Consider the following 22,550-nt stretch of genomic DNA (forward strand, 5'->3'; position numbering starts at 1 on the left):
CTGGTACTATCAACGTGCAAATTTTGGTGGAAATCAGCCCAGCCATGTTTTCTTCGATAATTTTAGACAAACACACACGCATACATAGAATTGCCTTATTTAATATAGTAGGATTCCTCTTGAACTGAGGTATGTTAGGATTGAGGGGGAAGCAGGATGCCTGTGAAGAGTTCCAAAGGGGTGCAGTACGGGGAAAGAAACTAGAAGAGTGGCTGTCTGGTTTGTGGATTGTCTTCGTCCTCGAGACAGATACTACAGTGAGAGCAGAGATGGGAAGAAGCTGCCAAACGTGTAGAGTAACTAAAAGTACGCTCAGGTGGAACAACCTGTGATTCGACCCTCAAGATCACATTCCGTAAAATTATCTGGGGAAAAGGCTCAAATAACATACAGAGCAGTGGATTGAAAGGTTCCAGGGACGATGTAACTCCTGTCCCACCAGATTGGCAGCACGTCGCTGGATTATATAAAGGAGAGAGGTGAGAGGCATCAGCCCAAATATGGCAACAACACTCCATGACGGGTCGTATGGTGGCCTTGTATGGATAGGGCATGGCAGCTGGAGGATTGAATCGCCGAGCACGGAATAAGCCGCCAAGGCAATGAGAGGCTCCTTTAGTTATACCAGAGATGCATTTTTCCCATCTGAAGTTTGAGCTGATGTCCAATCCACGAAGATGGATACATACCAAGGAGTTCCTGCAAAGGTGAATAATCCATAGACATGGTTGGAAAATTGGGTGATCTCGAGCTGCACACAGACAGCAAGTGAGTCTTATTTTGGTTGAAAGTAATGAGCTAATCATTTCCGCAGTTAATCACACTCTCTCGTTCCTGATTAAGGGTGGCACTGGCCTGAACACGGGATGGAGGAGACATGCATGGTTCCTGGATATGTAGTATACTCGTACAGTGTTGAATCATCTGTGTAAATGGCTAACTGTGCAAGAATACAACCAGGCAGGTCATTCATAAACAACAAGAACAATGGAGGGCACAACCCAGAACCGGGGATGACTGTCACTCGTGTACCACAGAGATCTTTTTGATTTACAAGGAAGTCAGAAATTGTCGGAAGAAATTTTCCAGAGATGACACACGATTTTAGCTTATAGATCAGTTGTCCAGAAATGCCCTTGTGCCACGCTTTGTCAAAAGCTGTCAAGATGTCGAGAGCATCAACCATAACATCACCACGATGATCCAAAGCCCGATTCACATGTTCATTAATTAGGGATAGAACATCACCAGTAGATATTGAATGTCGGAAGCCACGCCGGGCATCACTTGAGAGGTTGTGGGTTTCCAGATGACTTGTGAGTTGCAGTTTCATCTGGGATTCAAACAAATTGCTCATAATGCGTAAAAGGCGAATATGTCGATAGTTGGAAGGAGCAGATTTCTCATCGGAGCCTTTAAAGATAGGGACTACAAAAGCCTGCTTTTAGCTGGGTAGAAGCACAGATAAGCGATACAATTTTGAGAGAACAGAAGACAGTTCAGGTGAACACATCTTCAAAGTAATTTCAGAGATTCCATCTGGTCCAGCAGCTTTTGAGATGTCAAGCCCTTGAATAATCTTCGCAACTTTCCTGGGTGTGATGATAATAGTGGACAAACTGGTGTGAACACGGGAAGGACAAGCAGGCAATGGGTGTCCGTGGTCTGCATATGTGGAGTTTGCAGCAGAATGCTCAGAAAAGATGTTGACTTCATCAATAGGAGAGGTTAGCACTTCAGGGCCATTGAAGAGGACAAGAATCGATGATCGATTATGGATGAGAATGCTGTTAACAATTCTCCAAAAATCTCTGGATCTTACCTGTTGAATTGAGGTAGAATCACACACAGATTCTGCATACTGTTGCTTAGGCCTCAGTCACACTGGATCGTACGATTTCTGGATCGTGCGATTGATGGCAATCTGGCCGAGGTACGACCAATCGTCAATGTTTGCTACGCTCTCCATTTGCGATCGCAAACAGCGATTGCTCTTAGGACTTATGGTAGGTCATCGTACGATTGGTGGTACGCGTGGTCGTGCGATCACCAACGATTGGAGAAGATCGATCGCAAGATCAATCGTAGGTAATCGTGCGACGAGTGGTGGCGACCTGCGACCGCTCACACGATCGATCGCAGCCAGTCGCAGCCAGTCACAGCCAGTCGTGAGTTCGATTCCCGACGCAGCTATAAAATGTCATAAATGTGTTTACGATCCCTCAGATGGACGTTAAATGGACGTGCCGTCTGCCGACGTTCGTTTGTGGACGTTAAAGACCCCAAGATGTCCTTCGCGAAGAGTCGGCGAGCTATCGCAGGCACCCTCAACAAATTACAAATCCTTGCCCTGACTAGTGGAACGTCAGGCCTGGCCAACCGGTTCGTGACAAACTCAGACCAAGCTTCCCCCGGCCGACCCCTCAAGAAAGGTGGGCTAATGAAGAAGAAGTCACAGGAAGAAGATCGTGTTGAAGAATAGAATGACATCCTGTATTAAATATTTATTTATATCATGTTAAAGTTAAAGGATTCTGATGTGCAGTCCCATACTCCATACTGTATGACAAAGACTCCGTCCTACCGAAACAGTTTCTTGACAATCGTCACACTGTACTGGTGGTTTGCCATTGCATTCCCAGAAGTATTTCGGACAGGAATTTGTACTTTATTCAGGATTCCGGTGATGGCTCGCCTCCTCTTCGTGAAGGACACCGTGGCGTGGGGTCTACCAACTAACGCCAGCAGACGGGATTCCCGTTTAACGTCGATCCTGGAAATGATGATTCACACTGCCTATGAATCACCACGATGCCACTTTATAGCTTGGTTGGGATTCGAACCCAGGGTAGACAGCTTGGAGCCGAGTTTGTGTACCTGCCAGCCCTTGTTTAAGAATTAAGCGATTTAAATCAAAACATCGGACCGAATTTACTAAAGTCGTTTAGCGAGCGTCTTGTCAACACACGTCGAACCATTAAACACTGACAAAAACATTGTTGTACACGCACAGCAAAACACGCCGAACACACACGAATGGTATAAAATAATATAATATCATATAATAATATAATATTATAGTATAATGGTCCAAATATACTGGTCTGCGAGCTAAAGACTGGTGGTACCACCAATCGTAAGGTCGTGCAACCAGTCGGGACAGGCCGTGACTGGTCGCACTACCGATCGTGAGGTCGTACGACAGGTGGCACCACCAATCGTCGGGTGGCAGGACCAGTAGCACGACCAATCGTGCGACTACCTGACCCGCAATCATGCACGACTGGTGGTGCGTCCATGTGCGACTGGTGGTACGACCATGTAAGACCTGTCTACGACCTCTTACGATTTGGAATCGCAGGTCAGAAGTTTTGAACATGACCATCGACCTTGCTGCGACTGATTTTGCTCTGGCGATCACCCACGACCTCTGCGACCAGTCGCGCGCTCTTTCTACGATTTGCCCGTGATTCACCAAATTTTCGGTCGCAGCTAGGTCATAACCTGGTCGCAGGCCCGGTGTGACTGGGGCTTTAACATTCTCTAAGACTCATTTACAGTGCTTACTTGCAAGACGAAACAAGTGACGCGCCTCAATTGAGGCAACGCAATGATACTGATTGAACAAGGAGCTGATACTCCAGGCCCCCTGCCTTTTTTGTGATAGGCCGAATAGGTCTGTGTAATATGAAAGCTAAATGTTGAACGGTTTTTGAAATAATGCATACACAAGCCAAGTTACTTCTCTCCTGATAAGGTGGAGAAGTTTTTGTCAAACCTCGACTCTGATTCTGCAACTGGACCAGACAGCATCAGCCCACGGGTCCTAAAATCCTGCTCTGCCGCTCTATCTCACCCTCTGTCTGTTCTCTTCACACTCTCTTTTGCTCAAGGTCATCTGCTATCAACTGCGAAATCAGCAAACATTACCACTTTACACAAAAAAGGTGCAAAAACAGATCCTTGCAACTACAGACCAATCAGCCTGATCCCAATTATCAGCAAGGTCATGGAATCTATCATCACTTCTGACATCAAATTCTTCCTCTTCTCCAATGGCTTGATCTCTGATCATCAATTTGGATTCTGACCAGGTCATTCTACTTTGGACGTGATCCTTCTGCTGTCTCAACAATGGATGGAGGTCCTTAATGCCAAACAGGAAATCAGAGCTGTCTTCCTTGACATATCACTTGCCTTCGATACGATTTGGCACCCCGCTCTGCTCTCCAAACTCTCCTCCTATGGTATCCATGGAAATCTCCACACATGGCTTGCGGACCTCCTCTCTGGTCGTAGTCAACGTGTGGCCCTGAATGGATTTCTCTTATCTCCCCTTCTTGTTCAGGCTGGAGTTCCCCAAGGCAGTGTTCTGGGCCCTGTGCTTTTTCTGGTCTTCATCAATGATCTCTCCGACTCTCTGGAAAATCCTCTCTATCTCTTTGCTGATGACTCCACTCTCTGCCGCTCCATACCTCATCCCTCAGATCGGCAGTCTGCAGCCTCCTCACTCTCTGCAGACCTGGACAAAATCACAGACTGGTCAAACAAGTGGAACATGTCTTTCAATCCTGACAAATCTCACACTCTCACTATGTCTCTCCGAAAAGACCGACTGGACAACCCTCCCATCTACTTTCTCAACAACCCTCTCCAAGAAGTTCTGTAACTCAAGCTTTTGGGTCTCACTATCTGCCATGATCTTTCCTGGGGAAACCACATTTCCAAGCTGGCCTCCAAAGCCAGTCGCCGACTGGGCATCATCCGTCGTGCGAAGTCCTTCCTTGGCACACTTGAGCTCCTCACCACATACAAGGCATTCATCCGCAGCTCAATGGAATACTGTTCTCCCCTCTGGGCTGGTGCTCCTTCCTCACATCTCGCTCGGCTTCACGCTGTTGAAACCAAAGCTTTCAGAATCATTGGAATCTACCGCGATGAAGCTGGAACGAATTCAGGGGAGTTTATGCAATGGCGCGTCATCCGGCAGCCTGTCCGTCCGTCCATAAGCACTTGCAACTTCTTCTCCGAAACCGCTGAAGGGATTTTGACCAAACTTGGCACAAATTATATTTGTTGGGTTGTAACTAAAGTTTGTTCACGGCATTAACAAAATCGGGGTCTAAGGCGGTTCCCCGGGGTCAAAGTGGATCCAGGTTTGACCCTCTAAAATAGGAATTTGCTTTTCCTCTGAAACTACACACACTATTTCGATGAAACTTGACCACAACCTTCATCACCCGTGATGTATCAAAGTTTGTTTCTGGCACAAAAAAAATCTAAGTCTAAGGGGATCTACGGAGGGTCAAAGTGGGTCCATGTTTGAACCCCCAAAATAGGTATTTGCTTTCTTCTCTGAAACTACACACACAATTTCGATGAAACCTGACCACAACCTTCACCACCTGTGCTGTCCCAAAGTTTATTCGTGGCATTAAAAAAAATCTGCCCCTTTAGGGGCTTAAGGGGGGGTTGCCCCCCAAAATAAGTGTTTACTTTCTTCTCAGAAACTACACACGCAATTTCGATGAAACTTCACCACAACCTTAATCACCCATGATGTACCAATTTTGTTCAAGGCATTAGAAATATTGGGGTCTTCGGAGGTATATGGGGTTGGAGGAGGGGCGTGGGGTTTGCCCCCTAAAATAGGTTTTTTATTGTACATGTTGCCCTGTCTTCTAGCAACCATTGAAATTCGTTTAAAATGCCTTCAGTCGGTGCAGTATACTGTTTATTCTACCAGGTGAGTGCCAGGGGTATTGCCCCAATGTTTTTGTATACAGAGTCGAGGTTCGTGTAAGAGCTAACGCATTAAGCAGGAAAACGTGCACGGACATATAAAACATACGTACAATTAAGGGAGCGGAAGACAGGAGGGGGAGGGAGAGGAAAGCATACAAGCACAACAACAGTAGAGACCCAGGGACGTCAAAGGTTGAGCATGTGGTTTCACTTGGTCGATCGGTGAAAGGGTAAAGAAGCCCATGCCAACGTGGATCCACTCAGTAACTTCCTCTTCAGCTTCAGGTGGGTTGTGTCAAAGAATTGAGTTCCAGCGAACATCAGCAAGAAAATAACGTAAGCCATCCCTGTCAGCCTTGCTATATTGGAAGATGGTTCGATGGGCAGGATGAACAAAAGTTGATGGTTAGGAGTAAGAAGTGACATGTTCAGAGTTTCCAAGAGGGGGGGGGGGAGGGGGGGACGATTTTTTTTACAGTACAATCCCTGGCTTTTGAGTACAAAAATAGATCGAGAAGATACCATGTTTACATCAAAAATTAGAGTCGGAGCTGAAATTCTGTGAGTAAGGTCCTGGGACATTGCAAAGTTAAAAGCACTGACACCAGGGGTATCTGTGCTGCAAGAGTGGACGAAATATTATTTGGTTACATCAAGAGCCCAAATGAGCCCCCAGCCAGAGCAGAGGCACACTGATGGCATCAAAATCAACCAGGAAGTAGATGCCTGGATCACTGTCAATGCATGACCATGGCAGTGCAGGTACCCCGGCATTTTACACCCACTGATAGATCAGCCTCTCAATGCATTACCGTCGACTTTGGAATCCTGCCCTATCAGACACTCCTCGATAGAAAGATCACGACTGATCAATTACACTTCCTGTGTAATAAATAACTTTACCAGCTAAAGTGCATGTTGCTTGCATTTCCCTATGTTATTAAAGCTTTTGTCATCGAATTTGACATACGAATGAAGATCATTGATTTTTGGACCTCACCGAAATTGGCAAGCCTGGTGTTGGCTTAGCGGTTAGGGTGCCGGCTTGGGATCCTAGGATCCTGAGTTTGAATCCCGGTCGATCGCTGAATTAACGCCAGGGGGGTTGACTCAGCCTGTCATCCTTCCGAGCTCGGCAAATTGAGTACCAGCTTTCTGGGATGAATGATCCCGGTGTGTACCCCAATTTAGAATAGGTACACCGTATCCCTGCTCATCGTAAGAGGTGACTAGGGGTTGGCGTCAGGAAGGGCATCCGGCCATAAAAACTGCCTCAAAAAGGGATCCCTGAGGTCATGGGGCCCGCAAGGCTAACCCCCGCTTTAGCGGGGAAAATGGCCTTAAAACGATCATTCATTCATTTCTTTCAGCTTGTTAAAATTGGGTTGTTCTGTTTATCAAAGTAATTTGAACCCAGGATGGCTCATTATGTGGGGAACCCAGGTTGAAATCCCACACGCCATGTGCGTTTTTCCGTTGTCTACTCATGTCCTTTTCATCCACGTGAAAGTACACTCATGATATTTACCTCCTCTGTCGAAGGTGACCGGAGGTTATGTTTTCACCCTTGTCTGTTTGTTTTTTTGTTTGTCTGTCTGTGAGCCGGTTATCCCAAAAAGTTATTGACAAGAAAAAAATTGATTCTTCACCATTGAGAGATCGGGCGAAAACCGATATACCCTCAGACCCCACTATTCGTGGGGGGTACGTTCCTGGAAAATCCGCGAATCGCGAAACCTGCGAATAGCGGGGCATTGCTTCAATGGAAAAAGGGGGGATAGGTTCCCGAGTCACAAAAATCCGCGAATAGAGAGGACCAAACGGTGAATGGAGACAAAATCCGTGAATGGCGAGGTAAATCCCTCAATATCAACGATAATCCACGAAGGTTTTATAAATACCGTATGTGAAGCTAATGGCTCATGGTTTTTTTTTTAACCACTGAAAAACCACAAATTCGAGGAACACGGCCGCGAATAGGAAAACAATCGCGAATTTGCCGGGCACTTTTCCGTGTATAGAGAAACAGGTCACATTTTATCACACGAATAGCGGAACCATGAATAGCGGGGTCCGACAGTATCGCACGATATCTCAAAAAGTTATGGATGAGTTATGACAAAACTTTGTGGACGAGTAGGTTAGATGACAAAAACAAGCCGATTCGATTTTGGTTGAGGTCCGGATCCAGATCTGACCTATCAGTGGATACAAAACATGGAGTGTTCAGTGTTCAGCCTGGCGGAGGTATGCGCTCTACCGAGTGCCATTCTAGTTACTGATATATTTGTCTGACTTGTGATTTCTGTGCAAGTTATTTTTGTTTTTATTGCAAATTGAGTGCCGTTATTGACATTACATGTTTGTCCGAGGAAGTTTACTGATCAACTGTTTATATTTGTATTGCACATTACTTTTTTAAAACATGTTTTCAATGTCATCAGGCACTTGAAATAAAACAACAACACAAGCAGCAGTCTGCTTTTTTACCCACATCATTGGCGTCTCTGGATAATGCTCTGTGTGGAGGTCTTGCCTGCGGTTCAGTCACAGAGGTATGTAGTATGTCTTTGTCTAGCTGGAAAAATGAAGCCTGAATAATTTGGTTGATTTTTACCGATAACACTTAATATCGTAACTTCCAAACAGGTTTATTGTTGTTCACCCACATAGGTGTCAGGGCCACCGGGCTGTGGTAAGACGCAGCTCTGCATGATGCTGAGTGTACTGGCCACTCTTCCTATGAGAATGGGTGGCTTGGACAGCCCCGTCATATATATTGACACGGAAGGAGCCTTTTCACCATTGAGGTGAGCACGTTGTGGGATAACCATTCACTTCAGTTTTAATCGACTTTAGACCAAACCTTCTTGGTGTTTCCATATGCTTTGCTTTTATTGATCACTTCCTCTTGCAAGCAATCTTATCACCGCCACAGGTACGCATGCCCTCATTGCACAGCACTCTCCTTGAAATTAATCAATTTAAAAAAATATATATTTCAAAAGCAAGAAAATTAACCCTTCCCCAGCCCACCTCTTTGAGTTTTCAGTGATTCCTTCCACCTCTGTGATTGCCAGTTAGTGGCTGTGGGTAACCGCCAACACATATGCAAAATTTGTTGGGCATTGGGCCCGCCGTTTTTATCTCCGCCACCTAAGGTGGACAGAGGTTACGTTTGTCATCCCTGTCTCTCTGTCTATTTATCTGTCAGTGAGCAGGATATCTCAGGAAGTTGTGCACGAATTCGGATGAAACTTACTGGACAGGTTTGTTTGTGTAACAACAAGGTCGAGTTGATGAGATTTTGGTGCAGATCTGGATTCGGATACGATAATTTCAAAAGCCATTCTTCACGATTGAGAGAGAAAGTGGCAAAAACTATATAGAGCACGACACTGCATTTCAAAATGGTATGGATGGGTTCGGACGAAACTTGGTGGACAGGTTGGGTGTGTGATGAGGACAAATTGATTCAATTTTGGTGAATATCCGGATTCTAGAATTGAAAAGTGATTCTTCACCATTGAGAGATAGGGGCAAAAATTTTATGGAGCACGATACTTCAAAACGTCATTGATGGGTTATGACAAAACTTGGTGGATGAGTAGAGTCGGTGACGAGGGAGAAGCTGAATGGATTCTCGTTCAGGTCCGGATGCAGATCCGGCATATCGGTGGAATTTAAAAAGTAAACTGTTCATTTTGAGTGCCTACACACATGCATACAGATAATTTCCTTTTGGGATGTGTGGGGGGAGGGAGGAGGGAGGTTTGATGCCCCTGACTTGACCCTGGGTACCCCCAGCACTCGTGAAAAATTTGGTGGAGATTGGTCCAAGGGGTGTGGAGTTGTATAGAAGTCAAAGAAAAGTCTTCTCATATGCACACAGACTCATACTCACACAGACACTTGTACACACACAGACTCATACGCTCACATACACGTACGCACACAGACACTCGTACGCACACAGACACTCGTACGCACACAGACACTCGTACGCACACAGACTCATACGCTCACAGACACGTATGCTCACAGACACTCGTACGCACACAGACACTCGTACGCACACAGACACTCGTACGCACACAGACACTCGTACGCACACAGACACTCGTACGCACACAGACACTCGTACGCACACAGACACTCGTACGCACACAGACACTCGTACGCACACAGACACTCGTACGCACACAGACACTCGTACGCACACAGACACTCGTACACACGAAGACATTAGAATGCATACAGACACTCGTATGCACACAGACACTCGTACGCACACAGACTCATATGCACACAGACACTCGTACACACACAGACACTCGTACGCACACAGACACTCGTACGCACACAGACACTCGTACGCACACAGACACTCGTACGCACACAGACACTCGTACGCACACAGACACTCGTACGCACACAGACACTCGTACACACGAAGACATTAGAACGCATACAGACACTCGTATGCACACAGACACTCGTACGCACACAGACTCATACGCACACAGACACTCGTACACACACAGACACTCGTACGCACACAGACACTCGTACGCACACAGACACTCGTACGCACACAGACACTCGTACGCACACAGACACTCATACACACACAGACACTCGAACACACACACACTCGTACACACAACTCACTCTTATACAGTCATGGCTAAAAATATTGGCACCCTTGCACTTCTTTCAAATAACTCACAATTTTCTCTAAAAATAAGTTGAAATTGACAAAATTATTTGGTCTCCACAAATCTTTATTTCACTGTTAATATTACAGACCCTTTGTTTTTGATTCAGAACTTAATATATCCTTTTAAATAAGAAAATTAAAAAGAAATGGCATTGACAAAATTATTTATGCCCTCGACTTAATATTTGCTAGCACAGACTTTGGACAAAATAACTGCAGTCAAGCACTTCCTATAGCCATGAATGAGCTTCCTCCACCTCCCTACTGGCAGTTTGGCCCACTCTTCGTGTGCAAACTGCTCCAGCTCTCCCAGATTTGAAGGGTGCCTTCTCCCAACTGCTGTTTTCAGATCTCCCACAGGTGTTCAATGGGATTTCGATCTGGACTCATTGCTGGCCACTTCAGAACAGTCCAGCGTTTTGTCTTGAACCATTCCTGGGTGCTTTTTGAAGTGTGTTTGGGGTCATTGTCTTGCTGCAAGACCCTTGACCTTCGACGGAGACCCAGCTTTCCGCCACTGGGTTGAACATTGCGCTCCAAAATGCCTTGCGGATGGTGCGAGTTGAAACTGTCATACCTTGTGTCTGAAGGTCAGCTTCAATCTGTTTGACAGTTGATCCAGGTGCATTCTCCACCAGTCGAACAATCCTTCGCTGCAATCTTCGATCAAGTTTTCTCTTGCGGCCACGTCCAAGGAGGTTATGAAATGTAATTATTTCTAACAACTTCTAAAAGGTTGTATAATATTGTCCGGGCCAATTTAGGATTTCTGTGTGGAATAATGTAAGATTTAGTAATGTGTTCAGCTTTTTTTTGTTTTGTTCCACTGCAAACATTGGGCATGCGGGTGTCTTCTGATACCTCAGGGAGATGGATGCCCCTGCCTTGCATAATCCTAGGTCACCTGTGGGCAAGGTGTAGTACCTGTCAGCCCCCCTTCCCAGGGTAACGGTCCACAGTCATGCGGCTCAAATGGCAGATGGCTCTGCACATCTGGTGGATGAGAGTCCAGTTGACTCCAACAGCACGGACAGAAGAGGGTGAATTCCCCAACGGTCAGCAGAGAGACAGAGAGGAGTGGCGACCTCCTGTTTATACCACACACTTAATTATTTCTAACAACTTCTAAAAGGTGCCAATAATATTGTCCGGGCCATTTTAGGATTTCTGTGTGGAATAATCTAAGATTTAACAAATTTTTCAGCTTTTTTTTGTTCCACTGCAAACCATAGAAATACATTTGCGAATACCAAAAGATTTTTTAAATTTCAATAATTTTCTGGAAGAAATGGTGCATTCTTTGAGCAAAGTGCAAGGGTTCCAATATTTTTGGCCATGGCTGTATGATGATGATGGAAGTCACGTCGAGTCCGACGAAGACTGTTGGTTTATCATGTCCTGTGGTAAGCACGAGAATGCGCAGCGAGGCCACAGCCGCAGTTGCGCACGGTCTCCCTCACATGTCGCACTGGAATCTGGTTGATACCGCTTGGTCTGGATTCTTTCTCCTCAAGCGAGCCTGGTGGATACGCTCACATCTCACCTTCTCAAATTTTCTGATGCCTTTGTTGACAATCCTTCTCCAAAACAAGCGATCTGTGGTCTGATGCTCCCACTTGGTCGGGTCAATATCGCAGCTTTTTCGTGTCGCGTTTGGACAATCCTTGGCGTGCTTTCTAGGTTTCCCAATGCCACGTTTTCCCACAGGCAGTTCCCCATAAAATAGCTGTTTCGGGATCCTTAAATCGCTCATTCTTAAGAGGTAATCAGCCCATTGCAGTTGTTGTTTTTTGATGATGCTCTCCACCGATGGATTCAGACGACTCCACGACTGTATACAGTGTCATATATAGATATTTCCTTTTTTTCTCGCCTTGTTTTTTTCTTATCAATCCTTAATACTGACATGTCTGATTTGGTAAATTGTCACCCAGAGATTTGCTTGCGTTTTGCCTTTAAACACACAGGTTTTACCTTTTTATGTCATAGGTTGATGGAGATTGCTCAGAAACGCTATTCCGAGTACTTTGCCTGTCAGGAAAGACTCCTTGAAATGACAGGCAGAGTACATTTGTACAGGGAGTTCAGCACACAACATATAATGGACAGGTAAAACATTGTGATATTTCGATCTGTGATGTTGCCCCATACCTAACTAATGCTATATACCATATCCTATTGAAACTTAAGGTTGGCCTGTTGGTGTTATTTATGATATTTTATTGTCTTTTTTCTTTTTTTTTTATCTTTATTTATTTTATGTTATACAGTCGAGGCTTGTGTAAGACTTAGCACACTGAAGGGATCCGGATGCAAAACGCATGTATGGAGAAGGAAAACTCCAAGGAGTTAAAACTGGAAACTTAGGAGGAGGGATTGGGGTGTGGTTAACGAGGGAAGAAAAGATCATGGTTTTAGATGGGGGACGATCTGAGATGGTGGTGAACAGCTGTCTTGAAGATTTAGAGGGAACAATGAGATTGCAGAGGATGTGGAAGTTGATTCCTCAGGTGGGAAAAAAGAGGAACAAATAAGTGAAGGTGAGCAGTGATCCTGGTTTTAGGTAGTTTCACCAGAAGGGGATTGATGGCGGACCATGTGTGCCCTGGAGAAACCTGTGGGTAGAGGGGGGTGGAAAAAGTATGAAAAGAGTAGGGGGTGCAAGACCAGAAAGGAAGCAGACAGCTGTTTTGTCTGGGTGTGATTTGTGGCCGGACTATAAAATTGTCAGTTGCAGAACTTGATGTCAGAAACAGAAATGTGGAAAAAATAATGAATTATCCCTGGAAATTGATTAAGGTTGGTACGAGGTAGTTTATCAAAGGAATTCAATGTTTGAGCAAAAGGTACCTCGTCCGGCCAATGCAACGTAGCTCCTGGAGTTCGACGATAGGGAGGGATATCGTGATTTCTCTCGCATAGAGTGGAGATATTGGTTCCTATCACTCAAAAAAATTCAAGCTTAACCATCAGTCTAGTTGTTTCGGGCAATATATCGCGTGTCAGGACCTCAATAGTTAAAATCATGCAGGAAAGACTCCGTGAACGTGGTAAAACGGCCATTGATTAGCTCCATGGTGAAATGGGATGGTCAGTGGTATACTGTCTCGGTATGTAATGTTATTGCCATGATAATGCTTTGTCTCACACAGTAAATGTGTACAATGCTATACTGTACGAGAGATGGGTTGGGCAGTTTGGTATCACCCTCCATCTAGTCAAGTCTTGTCACAGAGTGATTTACATCTCTTTGGATCCACTCATTCAAATAACACCTTCGTGGCTTTGAGTGTATGAACGATGAGGATTTCAAAGGATGGGGTGGGGGTTGTCAAGGAAAAACCTTTAGCTCCACCCTTGGACCCCCTTCCCCACCCTCCTCGACACCTTGGCGGATTACTATACGCTGTAGATATAGATTGATCTTTTTGTCATCAATCTTGGAAATGTGCTCATTTATTTGTTTTTATTTATTTTACTTGTAATCTTTGCTTCTTTTTTTTTTTTTCGTATACAGAATCGAGGCTCGTGTAAGAGCTAACACATTGAACATGAAAACATGCACAGACACATAAAACATACAATGAAGGGAGCGGGAGACAAGAGGTGGAGAGAGAGAGAGAAGAACACAAGCACAACAACAGTAGGGAACAGGGACGTCGGTAGATCTGTGCAAGGGGGAGGGCTGGGGGGGGGGGGGGAGGGGAGGAGTACATGGTATAAAGCAAATGAACACTACTAGGAATTTCAGGAAAGAAGTTGGGGATTGAAAGAGGTGGATTTGGGGTGTTTTAACGGGGGAAGAAAAGATCAAGGTTTTGGATGGGGGAAGATAAGAGATGGTGGTGAACAGCTGTTTTAAAGACCTGGAGGGAGGAGAGAGATTGAAGCGAGTGTGGGAGATTGTTCCAGAGGTGGTAGAAAAGAGGAATGAAAGAGTGAAGGTGAGGAATGAAAAAGGCAAAATCAAGACAAAGAGTTGATTTTGGCAGTTTCACCAGAAGAGAGTTGACGGCAGATCTTGTGCGTCCTGCAGGAATATTTGGGGGGCAGGGCACAGACAGAGCAGGGGGAGCTCGGCCGGAGAGGAGTAGGTTGAAGCCAGAAAGACCAATACCAAAGAAAGAAAGACCAATGCTTAACAATACATCAGTGGTTTGTTTGTTTTTATAGACTTTTGTATGCCGTTGCCTAATACATGAAATTTTTATCTTCTGTTTTCTTATTTTAGATCTTGCTGACGAATCAGATCACAGTAAGATTTAACGATCGCCCGAAATCTGCTTTGGAGATAACAGGTGAGCAACACCGGATATCTTCCTTTATCAGAAGAAATTAAATGCTTAATGTTCTGGGTTTGTTTCTCCGATTGTAAAACTTGTTACATGGACACATCATTATCTTTAGTGAGATCAGTGTGCAACACAATGATCGAAATTAATCTTCCTCTCCCAAAAAAAGTCGGATAAATAAATGTGCCACACTTCCAGTAATTATTGCACTTCTGCTATTTTTCATCACAATTTCTCAATATTGATATGAATGGAACCAAATTGCCCATCTTCATCTTTCTTGTCTTGTGGTATATTGGTGTGAGGCAGGGGTTTGAGTACATTAACATTGACATAAAAGATACGTGGTTTCCTTGACAGTATGGTGAAGATCAAACTGGTGCACATTTCCAAAGTTCATTACTGTCGGAGCAAATTTGGCAACATCCTTTTTCTTCTGGATGAGCATTGATTGTCACAAATGCCTTTTCTCCTCCACCTGATAATGGATTCTTTCTCCATGCTAGGCTGAGCCACACAGGTTCCACATTTGCAACATCTAGAAACTAGAGAGTTCACAGTACATCTTACCCCACGCCGTCTTGAGGAACCAGCATATAAGCGGGGTCTACAAGCGGCAAATTTGATTGGCCGAGATGATCGAAAATGCCGTAAAATTTTGTCCAAGTACTGCTAAATGGAAGGGTTTTGAAAGTGGAAAAGGGCAATTTGTGTTTTGCATTGTTGAAGTATTTAATTCAATTGAAATAAAATAAAGATTTAAAGGTTGTAATAAAAAAAAAAAATCCGAAAGATTACCACCATTGATGCAGGGTCTTATACACCACCTTATCTAACACTTTACATTAGTTCTTCATGCCTGTTGTTTCCTTTGAGATCCTTAAACACAAAATTTTCTGTTTGCAATGATTTTCAATTTTGTTTGACTGCCAGACAGGCAGACAATGCTAAAAAAAAAGAAAATTAAATATCGCACCCGTGTCCGAAGGAAGCGGTTCAGTTTGCCATTTTTAATGTGGAATAGGCAAAGCCGAGAAACGAACAAAACCCATAAGAATGACCCTCTGAACCCTTTATAATTACCCTTTAGGACACTTTCGAATTACCCTTTAGAATTACTATATCAAACCCTTTAGAATTTACCTTTGTAATTGACCTTTAGAATTACCCTTTAGAACCCTTTAGAATTACCCTTTAGAATTACACTTTAGAATTAACCTTTATAATTGCCCTTTAGAATTACACCTTAGAATTAACCTTTAGAATTACCCTTTAGAATTACCCTTTAGAATTACACTTTAGAATTACACTTTAGAATTACACTTTAGAATTACACTTTAGAATTACACTTTGAAATTAACCTTTAGAATTACTCTTTAGAATAAACCTTTAGAATAACCCTTAAGAATTACTATATTGAACCGTTTAGAATTACCCTTTAGAATTACACTTTCGAATAACCCTTAAGAATTACTATATTGAACCCTTTAGAATTACCCTTTAGAATTACACTTTAGAATTACACTTTAGAATTACCCTTTAGAATTGCACTTTAGAATTACATTTTAGAATTACACTTTAGAATTACACTTTAGAATGAACCTTTAGAATTACTCTTTAGAATTACCCTTTGGAATTAACCTTTATAATTGCCCTTTAGAATTACACCTTAGAATTACCCTTTGATCCCTGGTATTGGGCTAGCGGTTAGGGTGCCGGCTTAGGATCCTAGGATCCTGGGTTTGAATCCCGGTCGATCGCTGAATTAATGCCAGGGGGGTTGACTTAGCCTGTCATCCTTCCGAGGTCGGCTAATTGAGTACCAGTTCACTGGTAATTCCCTGTTTGTCGTAAAAGGCGACAAAAAGGGTTGGCGGCAGGAAGGGCATCCGGCCGTAAAACATTGCTTCAAAAAGGGGACCGAAAAACAACAACAACCACGGTCCCCAAAAAAGGCCAACCCCCGCTTTGCGGGGAAAAATGGCCTCTAAAGGTGGTTATTTAAAAAAAAATATAATTACCCTTTAGAATTACCCTTTAGAATTACCCTTTTGAATTACAATTTAGAATTACACTTTAGAATTACCCTTTGTAATTAACCTTTAGAATTACCCTTTAGAATTACCCTTTAGAATTACCCTTTAGAATTACCCTTTGGGAGTTACCCTTTAGAATTACACTTTAGAATTACACTTTAGAATTACACTTTAGAATTACACTTTAGAATCAGCCTTCATAATTACTTTAGAATTGACCTTTAGAATTAACCTTTAGAATTACCCTTTAGAATTACCCTTTAGAATTACCCTTTAGAATTACTATATCGAACCCTTTAGAATTACACTTTAGAATTAACCTTTAGAATTAACCTTAAGAATTACCCTTGAGAATTAACCTTTATAATTACACTTTAGAATTAACCTTTATAATTACCCTTTGGAACAAGCGTTACGCCTTGGTCCCCCGTCGTTGAAGTGATGTGAGTTGACAAAGTGGAAGACGCAAGGCGGCCATCTTGGATTTTGACGTGGCGACCCAATTTTCAATAGCGTTCCTCTTGTTGGCGTCAGGAAGGGCATCCGGCCAGAGAAACATTGCCTCAAACAGGGAACCATGATTGTCATGGGGCCGCAAGGCTAACCCCCACTCAAGCAGGGAAAAATGGCCTTAAAACGATCATTCATTCATTCATTCTTATGCGTAGATACACCCACACACCAGATTAGAAGTTAGTAGTTCGTTTACTTTTCAAGATATTTCACTCACAAGGTTCAGACAAATATGGTGGCGGCCATCTTGGATTTTGACGTGGCTACCCAATTTTCAATAGCCTTCTTCCTTATGCCTGGATACACCCACACACCAGATTAGAAGTTGGTACTTCGCTTATTTTTCAAGATATTCCGCTCACAATGTTCAGACATAAATGGCGGCGGCCATCTTGGATTTTGACATGGCGACCCAATTTTCAATAGCGTTCTTCCTTATGCGTAGATACACCCACACACCAGATTAGACGTTAGTAGTTCGTTTATTTTTCACGATATTTCGCTCACAAGGTTCAGAAATATATATGATGGCGGCCATCTTGGATTATGACGTGGCAATCAAATTTTCAATAGCGTTCTTCCTTATGCCTAGATACACCCACACACCAGATTAGAAGTTGGTACTTCGCTTATTTTTCAAGATATTCCGCTCACAAGGTTCAGACATACGTGGTGTCAGACATACATGGTGGCGGCCATCTTGGATTTTAACGTGGGTTGCACCTGCACACCAAATTAGAATTCGGTCCTTCGCTTACGCACGCACGGACGCACGCACGCACACACGGACGGAGGGGAAAACCATAGTCCCCCTTTCGCTCCGCGGTGCGACGGGGGACAATTAACCTTCATAAATACCCTTTAGAATTAACCTTTAGAATTACACTGTAGAATTAACCTTTAGAAGAACCCTTTAGAATTACACTTAAGAACCTCAAAAATTAACACCATGGGTTAGAAAGGTTCTTCTTCTTCATTTATGATGGGATGGATGGACAGACAGAGCCAAATATTGAAGAGGCTTCACCACTTAAAATTTATCTCACTCCTCTCTGCGCACGTGCGATCGGGACCATTCTGAGCCAAAGTACTACGAAACAATAGGTTCATTTTCCGATTCATGTTCTGATTCATGTTCAACATATAACTTTTTCAATTGAAATTAAGTTGTTCCTCAATCATAAATTTACATTTGTGGACAAATGGACACACAGAACTGAACCAATCGCTTAACCCCGCTTTTCACTTCCTGTGAGTGGGGTAGTAACCATGAGGCGGATGTAATTGCACTATTTTGCACACACACTATTGCACACACACTATTTTTCGACACGATCGTTTCAGTTTTACAATCATCTATATAATAATAGCGTAAGGACTCGACTTTGTTATCCCTTTTACGCCGCACGCAGTGACCCGATGCCCACGGCACTAATGGATTTACGATCTACGAACCGCGCTCTTTGTTTATCACATACAGCCAAACTCGAAAAATCTGAATTAGCCGACGTTGGGGCCCAAAAGCATCCGATTAACTGCCGATACGACGCCATCTTACGACGCCATCGTATTGGCGTCTGCTGGGCGAAAGCGAAGCAAGCCGTCCGCTGATTGGACAGGCGAAGGCGAAAGCAAGCCATCCACTGAGTGGACAATCCAGAGCATGCATTTGTGCCGGTGTCGGCGAGCGTTGTTCATATATGCACTCTTCATTCTCATCTTTCTTCCTAACTCTTACTCGGACAAGCAAATCCCCTATGCCATCCATATATACGCACTCTTCATTCTCATCTTTCTTCCTCACTCTTACTCGGACAAGCAAATCCCCTATGCCACCCATAATGATACACTCTATCCATACACCACATCCTCCCTTCCGTGGATGTTCCACGGGTTTCGGCTCGTTATACATTATCACTCGACCTCCCAAAGCCGCTTGCCAAAACGCCCAAACATGTAATACACCACGTGGGAACAAACACGCCAAGGCTTGACCTCAAGTGCGCATCCGGCCCTGCATGTTTCAGAACACCTCAAGTCAGTTACAGTTCTTTTGCTGAGTTAACAACACGTTTTATTGCTATTTAATTTGTGCCGCACTTTTTGTGCTTCAAAGTAATTTTATTATTTTCTTCCAATTTCGACCTGTACAACAGCAATTCAAACCGCAGTGCCAAGCCTGGACTGATCACCACTGGGTGGTTAAAATGACGGAGATGCACCTTCTAATTTGAATTTAGGTGTCGCCTGCACAATAATGCCATCATACTCCTCGTTTGTTTTCCCACGATTTGGTATGGACTGAATAATTCAGTAGGAACCGTGTTTCTGTTTGAAGAAGAGTCGGCATAACATGTACCATGAAATAGGAAGAAATAATACAAGAAAGTAACGCAAAATTCCAACCCGTTCACAAAAAGGTTACTTCTGTGCTTCATTCAACTTTAACGTTTTGCTAGTCGCTAATTCCAGTGTGAACATTTTTTTTCTGGCAGTTTTATGAAATAGGACATGAAAATAACAATGGAATCTAGTTTCTGTGAAGACACGTTGGTCTGCAGCGGCAGACAAGTTAAACGATTAATTTGATCAACAAAGCTGAGAAGAGTAAGTTGAGACAAGTGAGAAGTGAGGTGAAGCTAGCGTTGTTGATGTTAATCCTTATTTAGAGCAAAAGAGGGAAGGAATTGTGGTTGGCGGTGAGTGGGGATTATGTTGTGGAATGAATGGGCCCAGAGTTGAATCAGCAGGATCAAGCATCGGAAGTCAAAGAACGAAGGGGAGGATATAAAAAAAGACGTGGGTCAATTATCCTCGAGAACTGAACCGTTTTTACAGGAAAGAAGAGGAGAAACACAAAGAGAGTAACAGGTGTAAATAAAACAGGCACTCAGAGTGCATACATGTGCCAGGCTGAACGGTTTACCTTTTGTATTCCTCTGATAGGCCAGATTTGCATCCGCAGCTTAACCAAAATCTAATCACCTTGTTCTTGTCACCCAACCAACTCATCCGCCTAGTTTCGCCCAAATCCGTCACAAACTTTTTGGGATATTGTGCTACGTTCGTTTTTGGCCCTATCTCACAATGGAGTAGAATCACTAGAAATTCTAATATCCGGATGCAGGTCTGGATCTTCACCAAAATCTAAGCACTTCATCATTGTCACACACCCAACCTGTCCAAGTTACATCCGAATCCATCCATAACCTTTTGAGATATTTTGTTAGGGTTGCTCACAACTATATCCTGCTCACAGACAAACAGACAGGGGTGAAAACATGACCTCCTTCCACCTTCGGTGTTGGATGTAAATATAACAATGAAATCTCGTTTTTCAAGCCATATCTCATGATTGGAGTGCCGCTTCCGGTCCGGTCTGGAGAGGACGCTGGCGTTACCTGTTCGCCGCTTCTCCGACTGGGTCATTGTACATAGTCTGCTTTTCTGGTGGTCGTGGCGGCTTTTTGGCCGTTGGGTCTGCTTCCTGCTCGGTCCCGGCTCTGCTCCTGGCTTCGCCTGCCCGGCTCTTCCACTGTTGCCTCAGGCCCGCTCCCGGATTGTCCTGTGCCTTGTCTGCCGCTCCGGCCTTTACTCTCTTGCTCGCCGCTTCTCCGACTGGGTCATTGTACATAGTCTGCTTTTCTGGTGGCCGTGGCGGCTTTTTGGCCGTTGGTCTGCTCTCTGCTCGGTCCCGGCTCTGCTCCTGGCTTCGCCTGCCCGGCTCTTCCACCGTTGCCTCAGGCCCGCTCCCGAACTGTCCTGCGCTCGTCTGCCGCTTCGGCCTTTACTGTCTTGCTCGCCGCTTCTGGCAAGCCGCTTCCACTGGCAAGGCCTACTCGTCCTCCTTGACCTTGGCCTTGTCCTCGTCCCCTTCGCTCCTGCCTGACATGGCTCTATGGTACTCCGCTGCAAGGCTACCTCTGCTCAACACTTACTCCACTCCATCATGCATCTCTGCAATCGAATACCACGGACTCCTGCGACGACCCAGATATATTCATAGAGGCTCTGGTCGTAAGTTTGTTTACTTACAAACAGGTCACTTCATTCCCATACTCTGGTCGGCTCAGCGCACTCCCACTCATCGTCCCAGCGCACCTGGTCACAGCAACGCACACGATCGCACCTCCTGTCTGCAAACCCTGGCTAAATCACCTGAGTTCATCCCCACCGTACAAACAAACATGAAGCTCACTCTGTTCAATACCCGGTCCCTCAACAACAAAAGCCTCATCCTGAACGACTACATTCTGGATAATAAACTGGACTTTCTCTGTCTCACTGAAACCTGGCAACAACCTCTGGACTACTTCTCACTCAACCTCACTACACCCAATGGATATTCATACATCAATAAACCACGCTCGGAGGGCCGAGGTGGTGAAATTGCCGTAATACACCGACAGGACATCAAGACCAGCCTCATCTCCATCTCATCTGCTCCACCATTTGAACACCTGGCTTTTAAACTCTCTGGTCACACGCAGTCAGTCATGGCTGTCGTCTACCGCCCTCCTAAACCACACCCATCATTCCTGTCTGACTTCTCCTACTTTCTGACCCAGCTCTGTTCCCTCTCCCCCTCAATCCTCCTCCTCGGTGATTTCAATATCCACATGGACTCCACTGACTCCACAATAACCACTGACTTCACTGATTTACTCACCTGCTTTAACCTCACTCAACATGTCAACTTTCCTACCCATAACCGTGGGCACATTCTGGACCTTGTCTGCTCTACTGGATTAATTTTGCACCATCTCTCTGGCTCCGACCTCATCCTCTCTGACCATTTAGCCATCACTATGACCATCAACATCCCCACCCCAGCACCAAGGCATTATCGCACTATCAACTTCCGTAAGCTAAACGCTCTTTCACCAACCTCATTCTCATCCACCTGAAAAAATGAAAAAATGTCCAATTCTCCCTTCGTTGACCTCCACACCCCTTCTGACCTCACTGACTACTACAACCACACTCTCTCCTCCTGCCTTGACCAGCTTGCACCTATAAAAACCAAAACAGTTTCTTTCACCCATTCTGCTCCCTGGTTTACCCCTGAACTCCGCCTGATGAAAACTCGTGCTCGCCAACTTGAAAGACTCCGCAATAAAACAGGTCTCACAATTCACTCCCAAGCCTACAAGGAACACCTACAGCACTACAAAGATGCCCTCTCCCACGCCCGCTCCGCCTACTACTCTCAAATTATCCACTCTGGCTCTGGAAACCAAAAAG

General features: G+C 44.5%; 1 protein-coding gene across 1 annotated transcript in view; it reads left to right on the forward strand.

The window, feature by feature from the left end:
• Window positions 1-22,550, forward strand: part of LOC144888199 (DNA repair protein RAD51 homolog 2-like) — a 36,985-nt gene that overhangs the window by 6,372 nt on the left and 8,063 nt on the right. Inside the window, exons 4-7 of the mRNA XM_078784795.1 lie at window positions 8,190-8,300; window positions 8,419-8,555; window positions 12,455-12,574; window positions 14,697-14,763. Of these exons, the coding sequence (XP_078640921.1) occupies window positions 8,190-8,300; window positions 8,419-8,555; window positions 12,455-12,574; window positions 14,697-14,706 (378 nt within the window). The 3' untranslated portion in view covers window positions 14,707-14,763. The remainder of the gene's footprint in view (window positions 1-8,189; window positions 8,301-8,418; window positions 8,556-12,454; window positions 12,575-14,696; window positions 14,764-22,550) is intronic.

Source organism: Myxine glutinosa, chromosome 9 (assembly GCF_964187855.1).
Source record: "Myxine glutinosa chromosome 9, kmMyxGlut1.1, whole genome shotgun sequence".
Classification (NCBI taxonomy): Eukaryota; Metazoa; Chordata; class Myxini; order Myxiniformes; family Myxinidae; genus Myxine; species Myxine glutinosa.